Genomic DNA, 20886 nt, shown 5'->3' on the forward strand with positions numbered 1-20886 from the left:
GCTGTACATCTCTATGACTCTATGACTCTAAGGTTGAGAGGTGACTTAATTGAAACATATAAGATAATCAGAGGGTTAGATAGGGTTGACAGTGAGAGCCTTTTTCCTCTGATGGTGATGGCTAGCACAAGGAGACATAACTTTAAATTGAGGGGTGATAGATATAGGACAGATGTCAAAGGTAGTTTCTTTCCTCAGAGATTAGTAGGGACATGGAATGCACCGCCTGCAATAGTAGTAGACTCACCAACTTCACGGACATTTAAATGGTTATTGGATTGGCATTTGGATGAGAATGGAATAGTGTAGGTTAGATGAGCTTCAGATTGGTTTCACAGGTCAGTGCAACATTGAGGGCCGAAGGGCCTGTAGTGTGCTGTAATGTTCTATGTTCTATGTTCAAAAATACATCTTTAATGCAAAGCGAAACAGATAGTTCTAAAAATTGGAAAGGGCTAGTGAATTCCTGGCATTGATCTCAGTTTGGAGAACAAATGGATTAGGAGCAGGAACAGACCATATTGTCCTTAAGCCTGTTCTGTCATTCAATAAGATCATGACTGATCTGTTTTTAGGTCTCAACTCCACTTTCCTGTATTTCTCCATAACGTTTAACTCTCTTGTTGAGCAAAAATCTATTTGACTTTGACTTGAATATATGCAATGACCTCCAGCCATCTGATTTTCTTTGTCCATGTTCAGAAAGGAATCTTCATGAGCTATATCTCTCTTTGTGCGTTCTATGGAAACATGTGGGTGGCACGGTGGCACAGTGGTTAGCACTGCTGCCTCACAGCGCCAGAGACCCGGGTTCAATTCCCGCCTCAGGTGACTGACTGTGTGGAGTTTGCACATTCTCCCCGTGTCTGTGTGGGTTTCCTCCGGGTGGTCCGGTTTCCTCCCACAGTCCAAAGATGTGCAGGTCAGGTGAATTAGCCAAGCTAAATTGTCCGTAGTGTTAGGTAAGGGGTAAATGTAGGGGTATGGGTGGTTTGCACTTCAGCGGGTTGGTGTGGACTTGTTAGGCAGAAGGGCTTGTTTCCACACTGCAAAGTAATCTAATCTAAATGTTCCCCTTGTATTACAGCTATCTGATGCTCCCTTGCTGAAGATTACTTAGACATTCCTATTGCGGCAATTGGTTTCCCACTAAACTTCCAACAACTAACTTTGGAATGTCCAGTTTTATTATAATGGAAACATGTTCTTTCTATCATTTCTTCATTCCAGCCTTTCTCCTTCATAATTCTGGTGCCCTTCTGTCTGTTCTAAACAACTAGTACCTCTTCCATCCACAGATTTTGTATTCCTCCAGTTTCCATGTGGCTGTGTGGTTAGCACTGCTGCCTCACAGCTCCAGGGACGGTGGTTTGATTTCATCCACAGGTGACGGCCTGTGTGGAATTTACACATTTACACAACCCACCTGCTTCCTCCCACAGTCCAACAATGTGCAGGCTAGGTGGATTAGCCATGGAAAATGCAGGACTACAAGGGTAGGGTACAGTAGAGGGTGGATCTGGGTAGACTGCTCTTCAGAGGTTTGGTATGGACTCAATAGGCTGAGTGGCCTGCTTCCACATGATAGGGATTCTATAATTTCCAGAACACCATTTCCCTGCCTGTAACTGTGCAATATCTTAGACATCTACTAGAACCACTACTTCTTTGATCTTGAATATTTAGTCCTCATGTAAATAAGTCTTTAAGTTTTCTGGAATGCTATTTCTGAATTCTTCCATGATCATATTTTACTTTATATTCTCAGTTTTGTTTCTGTGGCTTAAGTGTTGTAAGATATTGATCCCACACAATAACTGAACTTCACTTCCTTAGCTGCCTTGGAAGAATCTATACTCACACAGCCAGAGAATTATTTCAGGCCTTTGGATTACTCGGGATAAGCACAAACCCCTAATGCCCTCGTATGCAAAATGAAAAGGTGCTGCAAATCACAGTAATCTTCAAGAGCACATGTTCAAACAGTACATTTGGTATTAAAAGCAAATTTGATCTCTTTCATCCACCCATGTGAAACTGATAACATGAAGTAAAAACAAAATCAGTTCAAAATGGATTAGTATTCCTGCGTAATGTAGGTTTAGCTAACATCGCTACATAAACTGAAATGCAATCTCTGTCCCATTTTATGTGTTGATTTTTATTATTTGGTGATGAATTTGTATTTTTTTAAAACAACAAAGAACAGTAGGTGTTGGAAATATGAAACACAAACAGGAATTGCCGGAGGAACTCAGTAGGTCTGAGGAAGGGCCTCTGGACCTGAAACATTAACTCTGCTTTCTGTCTCCACAGATGCTGCCACACTGCTAGGTTTCTCCAGCATTTCTGTTTTTATATTTTTTTTAATATGTATTTGTTCAGGGGATCTGTGGCTAGGGCAGAATTTATTGTCCTTGAAAAGTTAGGGGCTAACTACCTTCTTGACCACAATTGTCCAAGTGCCGTAGGTATTCCCAGTGTGGTTAGGAAGGAGCTCCACGATATTGACCCAGCAGCAATGAAGGAACGGTTACATAGGTCCAACTTAGGATGGTAGATGGCTTGAAGGGGAGTCTAGAAATTGTTATGGACCCATACATTTTCTGTGCTTGTCCTTTAAAGTGGTAGAGCCGCATGTTTTCTTTTTATAGAATCCCTACAGTATGGAAACAGGCCATTTGGCCCAACAAATCCACACCGACCTTCTGAAGAGTACCCCACCCAGACACATTCTCCTACATTTCCCCTGACTAATGCGTGTAACCAACACATCCCTGGATACCATGGGCAATTTAGCATGCACATCTTTGGACTGTGAAAGGAGACCGGAGCACTCAGAGGAAACCAGTGCAGAAATAGGGAGAATATGCAAACTCCACACAGATAGTCACCCGAGGCTAGAACTGAACCTGGTGCTGTGAGGCAGCAATGCTAACCACTGAGCCACCATACCAGGTAGGTGCTGTGGAAGAAGCCTTGGAGAGATGATGTAGTGCATTTTATGGATGTGATAATGCACTCTGATCCTAGTTTCCCACAAGGTGAAACAATCTCTCAGCATCTACACTTCAGGCATCTTATGTTTCAATCAGGCCCTTCCTAGAATCCTCTTTCCTCATTGGGATACATCTCTTATTGCAAACCGTACAATGTTTTTTTTTAAATGTCAGTTATCATTCCTGGAATATTTTTTCTGCTAAACTCCTTTAAAAATCTATTCTACCCAACACAGTTCTCATTCCTTTATGACTACACATCTGTAAGCTTAGCATATTTGTTTATCACATTCAACTGTGCATTGATGATGGATGTAGTAAATGATTAAGGTCATAGAGTCATAGAGATGTACAGCATGGAAACAAATCCTTCAGTCCAACCAGTCCATGCCGACCAGATATCCCAACCCAATCTAGTCCCACCTGCCAGCACCCGGCCCATATCCCTCCAAACCATTCCTATTCATATACCCATCCAACTGCCTCTTAAATGTTGAATTGTACCAGCCTGCGCTGCTTCCTCTAGCAGCTCATTCCATACACGTACCAGATGGATGGCAAGCCAATTAATGCTTGCCATCCAATGGTGTCAAACTTCTCGTGTATTGTTGGAGCCGCACTCATCCAAGTGAAGAGAAAGTATTCCATCACAATCCTCAATTGTACCTTGTAGTTGGTGGATCGGCATTGAGGAATCAAGAGTTGAGTTATGTGCCACAGAAAAATCCTAGCCTCTGACTTGCTCTTGGAGCTACAGTATTGGTGTGGCATTAATGTAAATTTATCACAGTTTTAGCTTATTTCACAATTCAATGCTAAGTACAGTAGAATTTAAAGTAAGCAAGAAATAAGCATGCAAGATCAAACACAAAGTGTTTTTGAAAATATGCTTCCACACTCATTTACTAACTTTGATAGAGATATAAATTTTGTTACATGTTTTATATAATGAAAATTATTGAGAATTAATCATTCGCTTTAACATTATCTGAAGTGATTTACCTCCTTCTCTAGTGTTCTTACTTTTTCCTTTGCTTCTTGAAGTTCACTTTCTACTTCAGATGAATCTGAAATTGAACCAATCTGTGTGAAGTTTACATCTTGTATCTAAAAAAAAACACATGATCATTTCTACATCACAACCAACAGCACTCATCAAGATGATGCTATCACCACAAAGATTTCTCTATTAATGTGTCTCAGTTGTGTAAAGAAAATCTAAATCTTTATTTTGCATAACTGCATTTAGTCTAATTTAGTTTGTAGTTGACGTTAAACTGAAACCTACAGTTTAAATTTAGTAGTTGCCAATCTTTAGCTAGGTTCCCACCCAGCCCCAACAAGGATTCCAGGGAATAAAAAAACAGCTGAGGCTCTAGACTCAGAGAGACTTTTTACACTGAAAGCATATAAGGTAAAGTCATCATAGTCCCACTTTCTCAACAGAGAGAGAGGTGACTGGTGATGACTTTAACCTGAGGGTTACCATGCCTCAGGTGAGTGGCAAGATTGAGAAGGAGAGCACTTCATGGTGACGTTAGCCAGTACAGGAATGGGACCTACACTGTTGTGGTCAACTCTGCATTGTAAACAAACTGTCCAGCCAACGGAGCTAACATCCAAACACCCAACAGTCACAAGGTTCTTGAAAGCTGTGTGGTCTGCAGGGTCCATGGCATTGTGGTACGGGGGCTTTTGAGTGGAAGGAGAAACAGCCCATCAAGTCTGCACTGACCCTCTGAAGAGCAGTGCTGGGGCTAGTGACTAGGGGACAAATCTAGTTATGGGAATCAATTCTGTTCACTGCAGCCATCAGCATGAGTCCCAAAGGCTAAGTTGCTTGTTTTGTGCCAGTCAGGGAATCCCCTCAGGATTGGAGAGGAACCTGGGAGTGTTGTTGTCATCCACATTGGCACCAGCGATAGGGCTAGAAAAGGTATTCTGCTGAAAGAATTTTAACAGTTAAGAATTAAATTAGAAAGCAAAACCTGATTTCCTTCTTCTGTGTACTCCTACTTCCTTTGTACTTTGATTAGATGTGGGCGGCACGGTGGCACTGTGGTTAGCATTGCTGCCTCACAGCACAAGAGACCCAGGTTCAATTTCCGCCTCAGGCGACTGACTGTGTGCAGTTTGCACATTCTCCCCGTGTCTGCGTCGGTTTCCTCCGGGTGCTCCGGTTTCCTCCCACAGTCCAAAGATGTGCAGGTCAGGTGAATTGGCCATGCTAAATTGCCCGTAGTGTTAGGTAAGATGTAGATGTAGGGGCATGGGTGGGTTGCGCTTCGGCGGGTCGGTGTGGACTTGTTGGGCCGAAGGGCCTGTTTCCACACTGTAAGTAATCTAATCTAACCTCCAAGAAACTAATTTTGAGTTTGCTAACTAAGCTACGGTTAAACTACCATAACATAAATAAAGTCAAGGCATTGAATGAATAACCTAAGCAGCAAATAGGGTCAAAGGTGTAAAAATGGTAAGAAGGTAAAATTATTCAGAAGAAACCATGTGAATGAAGGGCACAAATAGGAGGTCATTAGGTATGATCTTGTAGCCATTACATAGACACGGTTACAAGGAGAACTAAATACAGATTGGTATGTAGTATTTTGAGAGAACAGGCGGGAAGGAAAATGTAGTGGGGTGGCATTGGTCGTGTGAGGTGGAACAAGTACAACAACAAGAAATAATTTTGGATTTAAAAATGTCAAATCTATTCGGGTGGAGCTAAGAAATAACCGGGGAAGAAAATATTGTTGGGATTAGTCCATAGGCCCCTGACAATAGCTATACTGTAGAAAGAGAATAAATAATAAGGGCATGTAAAAAAGGCAGTATATTAATCAAGGATGATTTATTTTTCACATCAAATGGAAGAAACAAATTGGCAGGGGTAACCATGAAGAAGAATTCATCACGTATATTCAGGGCAGTTTCCTACAACAAAATATTGTGGATCCAATCGGGGTCAAGTTATTTTGGGGCTGGTATTGTGTAATGGGGCAAGTTTAATAAATTATCTCAAAGAGAAAGGTCCCCTTGGAAACAATAACCATAATGTGGTAACATTTATCATTCAGTTTGGTGATAAACTTGGGTCAGCAACAACTATGCTAAACCTAAATGTGTCTAATTATAAAGGAATTAGAACCTTACTGGGTGAAATGGACTTGGAGTTGATATCCCAACTCCTAACCTCAGTGGTCTGAACAATGAAGGTTGGCATTCCAAACGTCTTCTTCACCATTTTGTCTGTCTGTGACACAACTTTCAATCAACTATATACTAGAACCTCTAGGTCTCTCTGATCTACAAGACTATCCAGGGCTCTACCATTAACTACATAAGCCTTGGCCTTGTTCATCGTACCAAAGTGTGACACCTTGCATTTATTAAATTTGGACTCCAATTGTCTTTCTTTGGCCAATTGGCCCAATTAACCTAATTGATCAAGATCCCTTTGTATCTTAGATAATCTTTTTCACTGTCATCTATACCTCCAATTTTAATGTCATCCACAAACTTACTAACCGCGCTTCCTATATTCTCATCCAAACTGTTTATAACAAACAATAGCGGATCCAGCTCTGATCTCTCTCTCTGCACCTGCTCTGCGGCTGTAGCACTATCTTCTGTGTTCTATTCTGCTCCCCTGATGCACTTTGTATAGTATGATCTGCCTGTATTGCATGCAAAACAACACTTTTCACTGCACCTCAGTACACGTGACAGCAATAAATTAATCAATCAATCAGAACATCACTGGTCATAGGCCTCCTGTCCAAAAAACAACTTCCACCACTGCGCTTTGTATCCTACATTCAAGCCAATTTTGTATCAAACAGGCAAGCTCACCCTGACAACATCTACTGCTTTACCCTCATCAATCTTTTTGGTTATCCTCAAAAACCTCAATTAAATTTGTGAGACACAATTTCCCTCGCAGAAAGCCATGCTGACTATCCTTCATCTGTCCTTGCCTCTCCAAATGTATGTAAATCCTATCTCTCAGAATCCCCTCCAATAACTTACCCAACGCTGATGTCAGACTCACAGGTCTATACTTCCCAGGCTTCTCCTTACAGCCTTTCTTAAATAAAGGCATTACATTAGCCACCCTCCAGTCCTCCGGCACCTCATCCATGTCTATAGGGTGATACGAACATCCCTGCTAGAAATTAACTGCCTTTTACAAGAGAAACTGAATACAAAAATAGGGAAATTATCTGCTTCAGTTAAACAAGGTGTTGGTGAGTCCACATCTGCAGAACAGTGTCCAGAACTGGTCTCCTTATTTAAGGATGGAAGCAGTTCATAGAGACATTCCAGACACCTAGAACGTACAAGGTGTAATGAGGCAAAGTTAAATAGGCTAGGCTTGCATCTGCTAGAGTTAGAAAGAGTAAGAGCAATTTGATTGAAACATGTACAATCTCCAGGAATCTTTACAGGGTGGATGTGAGATAAACACTTCTCCCTGTGGGAGAATCTGGAATTGGGGTCACAGTTTTACATCACAGAAGGGCATGTGCCTTTGAAACCCTCTTTCTCAAAATACTGAGAAATAATGTTATTAAGATTATTAAAATAATGTTTGTAAGATATTTTTGGATATTAAGAAGACTGAAGTTATTGGCAGGAGCGGGTGGTAGGTGATGATGTGGAATTATCAGGTCAGCCATAACCTTATGAATGATGGAGGAGGCTCAGGAGCTGAATAACCTACTGTTATTCCTAATTTGTATGTTGGTATCTTCCTCTTTGCTAGTTAATGACTTTGCTCAGTAGAGAGATTTTTCCCTGATTCCCATTGGGTAAGTTTATTAGGGATCCTTGATGCCATACTCAATCAAATGCTGCCTTAATATCAAGGACTGTCACTCCAGCTCATTTTGTTTCCAAATACAATTGATGATTCTCTCAGATGAGTGGCAGTTTCTAAGTATCAAAACTGGTTTAATCGTCCAACTCAAAACTGGTCTTCGTTGAACCTGGAATGCCAATAGTTAGCCTGGCAGATTGCACCTTTGGATTTGTTGGACCAAAGATGGACCAAGAAATGATAAGGGAATATAGAATAGAATACAAATGTAATTTAGTAAAAAAAATTATAAAAACATACTGTAAAATATTCTATAGGCGCATAAAATGCTAACATTTAACTAAAACGAATGTGACTCTGACAGGGTCAATTTATAATCATAGAATCATGGAATAGAATTATAGAATCCCTACTGTGTAGAAAGAGACCATTCAGCCCACTGAGTCTGAACTGACCTTCTGAAGTGCATCCCACAGAAAGCCAGCCCCTTTTTTTATCCCCCATAACACTGCATTGCCTATGGCTAACCCACCTAGCCTGTACATGCCTGGAAACTATGGACAATCAAGCATGGTGAAACCAGTCTAACCTGCGTATCTTTGGAATATGGGAGAAAACTGGGGCACCTGAAGGAAACCCATGCAGACACGGGAAGAATGTGCAAACTCCAAACACACAGTTGCCCAAGGGTGGAATCGAACCTGGGTCCCTGGCACTGTGTGGCAGCATAATGGGTAATAAATAAGAAATGTCAGAGAAGCTAAATGATTACTTTGTGTCTGTTTTCACTGAGAAGGATACCAAAAATCTCTCAAAATTAAAGATCCAAATAGCTAGGGCAAATGAGGTGCAGAAGGAAATGAGCATCAATAAGATGATTGAACTGGAGAAATTAATAACACTGAAAGACAATATATCAGCATGAACTAATGATCTATATCAAACAAATCACTAGAGATAGTAGATGTATTGGTGTTTATCTTCCAAAACTCTATAGTTTTTGGAATGTTTCCCCTTGATTAGAAAGTAACAAATGTGACCTATTATTTAAGATGGGAGCAAGAGAGAAAACGACAAATACAGACCAGTTAGCCTTAACTCAGCAATAGGAAACTGGCTAGAAACTATTATAAAGAATAAGATATATAGACACCTGATTTATAATGACTTGATTGGGCAAAGTTGCATGGATTTGTGAATGGCAATCCTGTTTGATTAACTTGAGAGTTTGTTTTGAAACGTTATGAACAAATTTGATAAAGGAGAACCAATTGATACAGTATACTTAGATTTTCGGATAACTTTTGATAATATCCACCATAGGAGGCTGGTTAGGAACATTAAAGCTATATTTCTTAAATGGCAGGTTGGATACTGTGTAGATGTACAAAGGGATTAAGATGTCCTTGTCGATGAGTCAATAAAGGTCAAGGTTCCCCATGGGAGACTGGTTAGCAAGGTTAGATCACACGAAATACAGGGAGAACAAGCTATTTGGATACAGAACTGGCTCAAAGGTAGAAGACAGAGGGTGGTGGTGGAGGGTTGTTTTTCAGACTGGAGGCCAGTGGAGTGCCACAAGGATTGGTGCTGGGTCCTCTACTTTTTGTCATTTACATAAATGATTTGGATGCGAGCATAAGAGGTACAGTTAGTAAGTTTGCAGATGACACCAAAATTGGAGGTGTAGTGGACAGCGAAGAGGGTTACCTCAGATTACAACAGGATCTGGACCAGATGGGCCAATGGGCTGAGTAGCAGATGGAGTTTAATTCAGATAAATGCGAGGTGCTGCATTTGGAAAAGCAAATCTTAGCAGGACTTAGACACTTAATGGTAAGGTCCTAGGGAGTATTGCTGAACAAAGAGACCTTGGATTGCCGGTTCATAGCTCCTTGAAAGTGGAGTCGAAGGTAGATAGGATAGTGAAGAAGGCATTTGGAATGTTTTCCTTTATTGGTCAGAGTATTGAGTACAGGAGTCGGGAGGTCCTGTTGCAGCTGTACAGGACATTGGTTAGGCCACTGTTGGAATATTGCATGCAATTCTGGTCTTCTTCCTATCAGAAAGATGTTGTAAAACGTGAAAGGATTCAGAAAACATTTACAAGGATGTTGCCAGGGTTGGAGGATTTGAGCTATAGGAAGAGACAGAACAGCCTGGGACTGTTTTCCCTGGAGCGTCGGAGGCTGAGGGGTGACCTTATAGAGGTTTACAAAATTATGAGGGGTATGGATAGGATAAATAGGCAAAGTCTTTTCCCTGGGGTTGGGGAGTCCAGAACTAGAGGGCATAGGTTTAGGGTGAGAGGGGAAAGATATAAAAGAGACCTAAGGGGCAACTTTTTCATGCAGTGGGTGGTACGTGTATGGAATGAGCTGCCAGAGGAAATGGTGGAGGCTGGTATAATTGCAACATTTAAGAAGCATTTGGATTGGTATATGGATAGGAAGGGTTTGGAGGGATATGGGCCGGGTGCTGGCAGGTGGGACGAGATTGGGTTGGGATATCTGGTTGGCATGGATAGGTTGGACCGAAGGGTCTGTTTCCATGCTGTACATCTCTATGACCCTATAACATGCAAATGCAGCCACTGATTAACCAGGCTAATGGAAGGTTAGCCATTATTGCAAGAGAATTTGAGTGCAGGAGTCATGAAGTGCCACTTTAATTTTATAGGAGGTTGGTGAAACCACCTCTGGAATAGTACGTAGTGTTTATGATCCCCTTATTTCAGGAAAAATATTATTGCTGCAGAGAAAGTGCAACCAATGTTCACCAGAGCCAGCAGGACTGTTCTATGAAAAGAGACTGGGCAAACTGGGGTGTACTTCTCTGAGAGTGTCAAAGAATGTGAGTTGATCTCAATGAAATTGATGAAATACTTGAAGGAAGATGCAGTCAAGACATTCCCCTGGTTAGGGAGTCCAGAATCAGGGGGTATTATTTTAAACTAAGGGGGATGTCTGAGATGTGGACAATTGTTTTCTCACTCAGAGAGTTGTGAACCTTTGGAATTCTCTCTTACAAAGGGTTGTGGAGGCTCAGTATGTTTACTTGTTCAAGGTGAGAGGTGGGAATTTTAAGGGGGATACACACGGCAAGTACTTCACACAGAGGGTGGTGGGCATTTGGAACATGTTGCCAGCAGAGGTGGTAGAGGCAGGCACGGTAGATTCATTTAAGATGCATCTGGACAGAGACATGAGTAGGTGGGAAGCAGAGGGATACAGATGCTTAGGAATTCGGCGACAGGTTTAGACAGTAGATTTGGATCGGCTCAGGCTTGGAGGGCCGGAGGGCCTGTTCCTGGGCTGTCAATTTTCTTTGTTCTTTGTGAGTATGCTTAAGGTGGAGATTAATCGAAATTTGATTATTAGTAGCATACATTCATATGGGGATGGGGTGGGTAAAAAGCATTGAAGTGTGTCATCAGTCACGATTGCACTGAATGGAGGTATAGGCTCAATGGGCTGAATGGCCTACTCCTATTCTTAGGAGAAAGTGAGGACTGCAGATGCTGGTGATCAGAGCTGAAATTGTGTTGCTGGAAAAGCGCAGCAGGTCAGGCAGCACCCAAGGAGCAGGAGAATTGACATTTCTGGAATGAGGGAAGTGTGTCAAGCAGGCTAAGATAAAAGGTAGGGAGGAGGGACTTGGGGGAGGGGTATTGTAAATGCGATAGGTGGAAGGAGGTAAAGGTGAGGGTGATAGGCCGGAGTGGGGGTGGGGGCGGAGAGGTCAGGAAGAAGATTGCAGGTTAGGAAGGTGGTGCTGAGTTCGAGGGTTGGGACTGAGACAAGGTGGGGAGAGGGGAAATGAGGAAACTGGAGAAATCTGAGTTCATCCCTTGTGGTTGGAGGGTTCCTAGGCGGAAGATGAGGCACTCTTCCACCAGCTGTCGTGTTGCTATGGTCTGGCGATGGAGGAGCCCAAGGACCTGCATGTCCTTGGTGGAGTGGGAGGGGGAGTTGAAGTGTTGAGCCACAGGGTGGTTGGGTTGGTTGGTCCGGATGTCCCAGAGGTGTTCTCTGAAACGTTCCGCAAGTAGGCAGCCTGTCTCTCCAATATAGAGGAGGCCACATCGGGTGCAGCGGATGCAGTAAATGATGTGCGTGGAGGTGCAGGTGAATTTCTGATGGATATTGAAGGATCCCTTGGGGCCTTGGAGGGAAGTGACGGGGGAGGTGTGGGCGCAAGGTTTGCATTTCTTGCGGTTGCAGGGGAAGGTGCCGGGAGTGGAGATTGGGTTGGTGGGGGGTGTGAACCTGACGAGGGAGTCACGGAGGGAGTGGTCTTTTCGGAACGCTGATAGGGGAGGAGAGGGAAATATATCCCTGGTGGTGGGGTCCGTTTGGAGGTGGCGGAAATGACGACGGATGATACGATGTATATGGAGGTTGGTGGGGTGATAGGTGAGGACCAGTGGGGTTCTGTCCTGGTGGTGATTGGAGGGGCGGGGCTTAAGGGCGGAGGAGCGGGAAGTGGAAGAGATGCGGTGGTGGGCATCGTCGACCACGTCGGGGGAGAAATTGCGGTCCTTGAAGAAAGAGGCCATCTGGGTTGTTCAGTATTGGAACTGGTCCTCCTGGGAGCAGATGCTGCGGAGACGAAGGAATTGGGAATATGGGATGGCGTTTTTACAGGGGACAGGGTGGGAGGAGGTATAGTCTAGGTAGCTGTGGGAGTCGGTCGGTTTATAGTAAATGTCCGTGTTGATTTGGTCACCCGAGATAGAAATGGAGAGGTCTAGGAAGGGGAGGGAGGAGGTAAATTTGAGGTCGGGGTGGAAGGTGTTAGTAAAGTGGATGAACTGTTCAACCTCCTTGTGGGAGCACGAGGCAGCGCTGATACAGTCATCGATGTAGCGGAGGAAAAGGTGGGGGGTGGGGCCAGTGTAGCTGCGGAAGATGGACTGTTCCACATATCCTACGAAGAGGCAGGCATAGCTGGGGCCCATGCGGGTGCCCATGGCTACTCCTTTGGTTTGGAGGAAGTGGGAGGATTGGAAAGAGAAGTTGTTCAGAGTGAGGACCAGTTCAGTCCTATCCTTGGCCTGTATTATTTCTAATGACACACTGACCTGTGGCGCCATCATCAAATAACAGAATCTATACATATGCTGTATACTGAGTCATTCAGGACTAATCGCACACCTCCTCTTGACACTTCCATTGTTTCACTATTTGATGCACCACTTGTCTGACGCCTGATATTTGATAGGCAGCAATTTGCCCCAGACAAATATTGGGAAGAATTGGCTTTCCTTTCCACCACAATCTCCTTTCTTTCCCATTATTTCTGTCACTTTTCCTGGCAATTGTCCAGAACATCTGTAAGAGCAAATTACTGCAGATGTTGGAGTCTGTACTGAAGACAACAAATGCTGGTGATCACAGAGGGTTAAAGAGCATCCATGGAGAGAGAGCAAGCTAACATTTCCAGTATAGATGATATCATCTCTGATGAAGAGTCATCTAGACTCAAAATGTTAAGCTTACTTTCTCTCCATGGATATTGCCTGACCCCCTGTGATCTAAAATATCAGGAACCTTGGTGCCGTGTTTGACATGGAGATAATATTCAAATCACATCTGTTCCATTGTCAAGACTGCCTTCTATCACATTACTTGATTCTGACCCAGTCTCAATTTATTTGCTGCTGGAGCCCTCTTCCATGCTTTTCTGGGTTTGACCACTCCAATATTGTCCTGGCTAGTATCCCATTGTCCATGCCATGTTCTCTTGTGCTCAACACAAGCCTATCCTTCCTTTAAATCCGAACAACTGTCATCCCTGTGCCTGCTAAATTGCACTGACCAGTAATCTGACAACACCTCAATATCATAATCCCTGTTCTCGTTTTAAATCATAGGATCCCCACAGTGCAGAAAGAGGTCATTCAGCCCATCGGTTTAAGCATTGAACCGGCGAGGGACACCCATCCAGACCCAACTCCCACGCTATCTCCATAACCCCACATTTCTCATGGTTAATCCCCCTAACTTGGACACCATGGGCAAGTTAGCATGGTCAATCCACACAATCTGCACAGCTTTGGATGTGGAAAGCAACTATAGTACACGGAGGAGAATGTACAAACTCCACACACTTATCCAAGGCTGGAAATGAACCTGGGTCCATGGCACTGAAAGACAGCAGTGCTAACCACTGAGCCTCCATGCTTTCACCCCTCCCTTACATTGTAATTTCCCCCGCCTTACAAACATCTGAGATCATTGCACTCCAATTTTGAAAATTTGGACAGCACTAATCTTAATTGGTCCACCAATGGTGACAGCACCTTCAGATGTCTGGGCGCAAACCTATGGAATTCTCTCCATATCCTTGTTTACCTTCCTACCTGTCCTTATTATGTTTGATTAGATTCCCTACAGTGTGGAAACAGGCCCTTCGGCCCAACAACTCCACACCGCCTCTGAAGAGTAACCCACCCAGACCCATTTCCCTCTGACTAATGCACCTAACACTATGGGCAATTTAGCATGGTCAATTCACCTGACCTGCACATCCTTGGAGCACCCAAAGGAAACCCACGCAGACACAGGGAGAATGCGCAAACTCCACACGGACAGTCGTCCGAGGCTGGAATCAAACCTGGGACCCTGGTGTTGTGAGGCAGCAGTGCTAACCACTGAACCACCGTGCCACCCCCACAGATTTCTTAAAATCTCTTTTTGATCTGGAGGTTCCTTCTGTGACCCAATGTCACTTTGTTTTTAAAAGTTTGATTGTGGCATTCTTAAACACCTTGTGATGTTTGCTACATTAAGGTGCTATATAAATGCACAATGTTTATTCTCCCTCACCATAACACAATTGACTGAAACTATCATATTTGATTTGATTTATTACTGTCACATATGCTAAAATACTGTTAAAAGTCTTGTCTTATGTGCTACCAGACAAATCATACCATACATAAATACATCAGGGAATAGAAAAGAGTGCAGAATATAGTCTTACAGCTACAGAGAAGGTGCAGAGAAAGAACAACTTAAGTGAATGAGAGTTACGTTCATAGTCTGATTACAGCGGGGAATCTGTCAGTATAGGTCCAATTGTTCTGTAAAACTATCTTCTTGAACCAACTGTTGTGGAGGGTGCTGACTCTGTGGAACTCATTGCCTTAGAGGACTGTGGAGGCCAAGGCACTGAGTGTATTAAGATCGAGGCAGACAGGTTCAGGATTAGTAAGAGGGTGAAAGACTACAAGGAGAAGGCAGGAGAGTGGGATTGAGAAACCTTTGTCCTACTCAAATGACAGAAACAAAAAAAAACTGCAGATGCTGGAATTGATGGTAGACTGGCAGGAGGCTGGAAGAACACATCACGCCAGGCAGCATCAGGAGGGACAGGCAGGAGGCTGGGGGAACACAGCAAGCCAGGCAGCATCAAGAGGGACAGGCAGGAGGCTGGGGGAACACAGCAAGCCAGGCAGCATCAGGAGGGACAGGCAGGAGGCTGGGGGAACACAGCAAGCCAGGCAGCATCAGGAGGGACAGGCAGGAGGCTGGGGGAACACAGCAAGGCAGGCAGCATCAGGAGGGACAGGCAGGAGGCTGGGGGAACACAGCAAGGCAGGCAGCATCAGGAGGGACAGGCAGGAGGCTGGAGGAACACAGCAAGGCAGGCAGCATCAGGAGGGACAGGCAGGAGACTGGGGGAACACAGCAAGGCAGGCAGCATCAGGAGGGACAGGCAGGAGGCTGGGGGAACACAGCAAGGCAGGCAGCATCAGGAGGGACAGGCAGGAGGCTGGAGTGACACAGCAAGGCAGGCAGCATCAGGAGGGACAGGCAGGAGGCTGGAGGAACACAGCAAGGCAGGCAGCATCAGGAGGGACAGGCAGGAGGCTGGGGGAACACAGCAAGCCAGGCAGCATCAGGAGGGACAGGCAGGAGGCTGGGGGAACACAGCAAGCCAGGCAGCATCAGGAGGTGGAGAAGTCTACGTTTCGGGTGTAACCCTTCTTCAGGACTGGGGGGTGGGTGTAAGGGGAGCTGTAGATAAAGGGGGTGGCGGGGGCAGGGTGGTGAGGTCGGGATAGGTGGAGACAGGAATGACAGAGCACACTCCCCCTTCCCCCACCCTACCTTCAGCACATAAACCAACATTTTCCTAGCTGCTGTCAGTTCTGAGGAAGGGTCACCGAACTCGAAATGCTAACTCTGATTTCTCTGCATACTTGCTGAGCTTTCCCAGCAACCTCTGTTTTTGTTTGGGTGAGAGATGACTCGACGGGCCGAATGGCCTAAGTCCGCTTCTCCACCGGCCAGTTTTACGGAAAGAAAAAACAACAAAAAAAGTTGATATCCTCACCAAGTCGTCAATGTAATTTGGAGCTCCCTTTGTACAGCTGTTAGCTTGTGCTATTCTGCAAATAGGAGAGGAAATGCGTTAGCAACGATCCTTCCCTAATTGTGCAGAACAACTTTGCGAACGGCGTTAAACACGACGTAGAGAGAGACTGGTGGCGAGCAGCCCCCAATTCACGCATCAATAGACCACTCGGTGAGGGTGAGGTGTGGATGCGGTACCTGGGGGCTTTCCGCAGGTGAGCAGTGTCTGGCCCTGGTTTGCTGAGGCCGGGTTTCACTGATATCATTCTAACATTGGCACTAGCTGCATGACCCATACCCCAGGGAGAGAGGTCCCTGCTGTAGGTCTGAACCGCTTCTCCCGCGCCGGGGGGGGGGGGCTCCCCTTGTTTATTGATACAGCGGCGTTGCTAAGCAACATCATTGTAAAGCTACAATCGATGGGCGGTGAGGCTGCCCTCCTGGGACACAGAAACATTACCCCCTTTCCCGCTGTTGGCTCAGTATTCTGGCAGGAGGAGCTTCCGAGTGGATCCTGCACTTCCTTGCTCAGCCAGAGCACTGATGGAAGTTCCTTTGTTGTTGTGGTTCTGTTCGCCGAGCTGGGAATTTGTGTTGCAAATTCCCTTGGCATAACTTCAAACAATATACATTAAAGAAAGCGAGCAGTACATCACCCAGCCTCTCAGCAGCACCCTGTCTGATCTCATCTAACCTCAGCTCCATTCCCCCTGCTCGCTCCCCATGACCTTTTAACCCATTACTGACTAGAAATCTGCTTTTCTCTTTAAATTTACTCAATGTCTCAACACCCATCACACTCTGAGGTGAAAACAAAAATCGCTGGAAAACACAACGGGTCAGACAGCATCCGTGGAGAGAGAGAGAGAGAGCAAAGAAAGCAAGCTAACAGAGCTCTGATGAAGAGTTGTAGAAATATACAGCACAGAAACAGGTCCTTTGATCCAACTCATCCATGCCAACCAGATATTCTCATCTAGTCCCACTTGCCAGCACTCGGCCCATATCCCTCTGAACCCTTCCTATTCTTATACCTATCCAGATGCCTCTTAAATGTTGCAATTGTACCAGCCTCCACCACATCCTCTGGCAGCCCATTCCATACACGTATCACCCTCTGCATGAAATAGTTGCCCTTAGGTCTCTTTTATATCTTTCCCCTCTCACCCTAAACCTATGCCCTCTAGTTCTGGACTCCCCCACCCCAGGGAAAATGACCTTGTCTATTTACCCTATCCACGTCCCTCATGATTTTATAAATCTCTATAAGGTCACCCCTCAGCCTCCAACTCTGCAGGGAAAACAGCCCCAGCCTGTTCAGCCTCTCCCTACAGCACAAACCCTCCAACCCTGGCAACATCCTTACTAGTTTTTTTCTGCACCCTTTCAAGTTTCACAACATCCTTTGAGTCATCTAGAATCGACACGTTAGCTTACTTTCTCTCCATCAATACTGCCTGACCCGCTGTGATCTCCAGCATTTTTTGTTGTTTGCAATAATTTGCTCCTACACTCTAGGGTCTGTATTGAGTTCCACAGATTCACAACCTTTTGAGAGAAGTAATTTCCCCTCGTCTGTTTAAATCTGCTCTCTCTTACCCTACAACTGTGACTTCTGTTTCCAGATTTCTTAAAATGAAGAAATATCCTTTCTACGTCCACATTGTCAATCCTCTTACACATCTTTTATCCCTCAGTTTGATCTCTTCTCATTTTTTTAAACACCAGAGAGTATAGGTCTAAGCTGTTCAATCTCTTCATAAGACTGCACATAACACAGTTCTCCTGCTTCTGCACTCCCTTTACATTTATACCATTTATTACATCTTGCTTCTTGAATTATCAGAAAATCAGACCCTTATAGCACAGAGGCTGTAAATTGTTGGTAATTATGAAACTTCATTCCAGTCATAACAGCATTGTGAAGTATGGTGGCTCAGTGGTTAGCGTCGCTGCCTTATAGTGTCAGGGACCCAGGCTTGATTCCAGCCTCAAGCAACTGTCTCTGTGGAGTTTGTAATTCTCCCCACGTCTGTGGGTTTCCTCCAGGCGCTCTGGTTTCCTCCCCCAGACCAAAGATGTGCAGATTAGGCTGTGCTAAATTGCCCATTGTGTCGAGGGATATGTGGGTTAGGTAGATTGACCATTGGAAATGCAGGGTTATAGGATCATGGTCTGAATGGGATGGTCTTCGGAGGGACAGAGTGGACACAATGGGCTGAATGGCCTTCTTTCACTTTGTAAGGATTCTATGATTCTACAGGAACAAGGATTTAGATTGGATTTTGAGAATCTCATTAAAGTCAATCAGGTTTATACTGCCTCTCTGTGCTTTAGTCTCTAAAATAATATTTGGTTCCTAGAATATTTTTGAGGTGATAACAAGCAGGTAAGGAAGAAATGTAACTTAGTTAGGTTCTCAGAATGTGTTCAATCATGTAATACACTCAGGCGACGGGAGAAAAAAATCCCATGGTGTTGGAGGTAATGTATTAGCAAGGGTAGAGGAAGACATAGAAGATATAAAGAAGATGGACATAGTTGGAACAGGGATCAGTGCTGATGCCACATTTATTTACAATTATATATTAATGATTTGCATGAAGAAGGTGAATGTACTTTTGCTAAGTTTGTAGCTGACAAAACTAAATCAAGAGGCAAGTGCTGAGGACAGCACAAGGAGTCTCCAGAGAGGGGATATAGACGCATTAGGAGATTGGACAAAAACTTGGCAGATGGAATATAATGTTGGAAAATGTGAGATTATGCACTTCAGCAGGGAGAATAGAGGACTGGGATATTATTTAAATGGAGAAAGTGAGGTCTGCAGATGCTGGAGATCAGAGCTGAAAATGTGTTGCTGGAAAAGCGCAGCAGGTCAGGCAGCATCCAGGGAACAGGAGAATCGACGTTTCGGGCATAAGCCCGATTCCTGAAGAAGGGCTTATGCCCGAAACGTCGATTCTCCTGTTCCCTGGATGCTGCCTGACCTGCTGCGCTTTTCCAGCAACACATTTTCAGCTATTATTTAAATGAAGAAAGCTTGCAGAAAGCTGCAGAACAAGGGAATCCTTGTCCCTGGATCACAAAAGCTAGCATCCAATGTCAGCACGTAATAGGGAAAGTTGACATTTATTTTAAAGGGAGTGAAGTATAAATGTGGGGAGGTTTCATCAAAACTACAAAAGGCACTAGTCACACCACAGCCAGAACACTGTGAACATTTTTGAGACCCTTATTCAAGGAGAGATAGATTGACAATGGAGGCAGTTGAGAAAAATTTTACAAGGCTGTTACCATGTATGAAGGAGAAGTTGAGTAGATTGGCCTTGTATTCATTGAAATTTAGAATTATGAGCAGTGACCTCATTGAAACATATAAGATTCTAAGAGGACTGGACAGGATTGGTGTAGAAAGGTTGTTTCCCCTTGTGGGAAACTCTAGGACCAGAGGACACAATCCCAGGATAAAGGGGCACATGTTTAGATTAGATTAGATTACATTACAGTGTGGAAACAGGCCCTTCGGCCCAACAAGTCCACACCGACCCTCCGAAGAGCAACCCACCCATACCCCTACATTTACCCCTTACCTAACACTACGGGCAATTTAGTATGGCCAATTCACCTGGCCCTGCACATCTTTGTGACTGTGGGAGGAAACCGGAGCACCCGGAGGAAACCCACGCAGACACGGGGAGAACGTGCAAACTCCACACAGTCAGTCGCCTGAGGCGGGAATTGAAGACACTTTAAAACAGAGATGAGGAGAAACTTCTTCTCTCAGAGGCTAGTGAAATCTGTGGAATTCTATACCCCAGAGAGTGGTCATTAAGTATATTCAAAGCTGTGATAGATTTTTAATCAGTAAGGAAATCAAGAATTTAAAAAAAAAATAGGCAGGAAAGTGGAGTTGAAGATTATCAGGTCAGCAATGAGTTCATTGAATATTGGAGCAGACTTGATGGGCTGAATGGCCTATTTCTAATTCTATATCATATGGTCTTACTGCCTTATCTGTCCCCCTTGCCCAGTGTGTTTTGTTTTTAATATATGTCAAATTCTTTTTTTGGAAGTTACTATTAAATCTGCTTCCACCAACCTGCTTGCAATGCATTTCATTGCAATGAGCCTCATAAATGTGCAATTAAACATAATTTACAGGAGCTAATGTTCTTTAAAAGAAAGTCGGACAACATTTTGAGCTGCTGCAATACTGAAGTTATTTATCTTTGTATGTGTATCTTGTGGGAGAATGACATATTTTTGTCATGGCTGAATCATTCCCAGGATCTCTTCAGATTTGAAATAGCAGAATTGCTGCAGATTTAAAGGGTATATCCAATCTGACTGAATGATATTTGCCTGTGCTCATTACTACATTGGGGATGACTAAAGAAGGCAACATGGTCATAGAATAAATACAAATGGGAACTCAATGAGTCTCACAGGTAACTCCCTTCCCAGTACAGTGTGTGTGGTCTTGCATCCCAAGGACAGTAGTCATTGAAGAAGGCAGCTCACTGTCACCTTTTCAAAGGTTGTGCAAGGTCAATAAATGCTGGCTAAACCAGCAACACCCACATAGAGTCATACAGCATGGAAACAGACCCTTCAGTCCAACTAGTCCAAGCCGAACATTCTGTAGCCCCAAACCAAACTAGTCCCACCTGCCTGCTCTTCGCCCAAATCCCTCCAAACCTTT

General features: G+C 44.2%; 1 protein-coding gene across 3 annotated transcripts in view; it reads right to left on the reverse strand.

The window, feature by feature from the left end:
- Positions 1 to 16741, reverse strand: part of LOC122563891 (coiled-coil domain-containing protein 192-like) — a 93233-nt gene extending 76492 nt beyond the window's left edge. The window contains exons 1-3 of one of the 3 annotated variants that reach the window (XM_087993104.1): positions 16642 to 16741; positions 16162 to 16216; positions 4002 to 4106 (exon numbers count right to left, since the gene is read on the reverse strand). Coding sequence is in view for 2 of the 3 variants with exons in the window: in XM_043718102.2 (XP_043574037.1) it covers positions 4002 to 4106; positions 16162 to 16216; positions 16380 to 16477 (258 nt within the window). In the remaining variant the exon portion in view is untranslated. Of the gene's footprint in view, positions 1 to 4001; positions 4107 to 16161; positions 16217 to 16379; positions 16485 to 16641 lie in introns of those variants that run through there. The other 2 variants (XM_043718115.2, XM_043718102.2) reach the window with 2 other exon arrangements.
- Positions 16742 to 20886: the final 4145 nt, after the last annotated feature.

The sequence above is a fragment of the Chiloscyllium plagiosum genome, unplaced genomic scaffold (genome assembly GCF_037043375.1).
Source record: "Chiloscyllium plagiosum isolate Xiang-an unplaced genomic scaffold, Cpla_swu_hap1 HiC_scaffold_2, whole genome shotgun sequence".
In the NCBI taxonomy this organism is placed as follows: Eukaryota; Metazoa; Chordata; class Chondrichthyes; order Orectolobiformes; family Hemiscylliidae; genus Chiloscyllium; species Chiloscyllium plagiosum.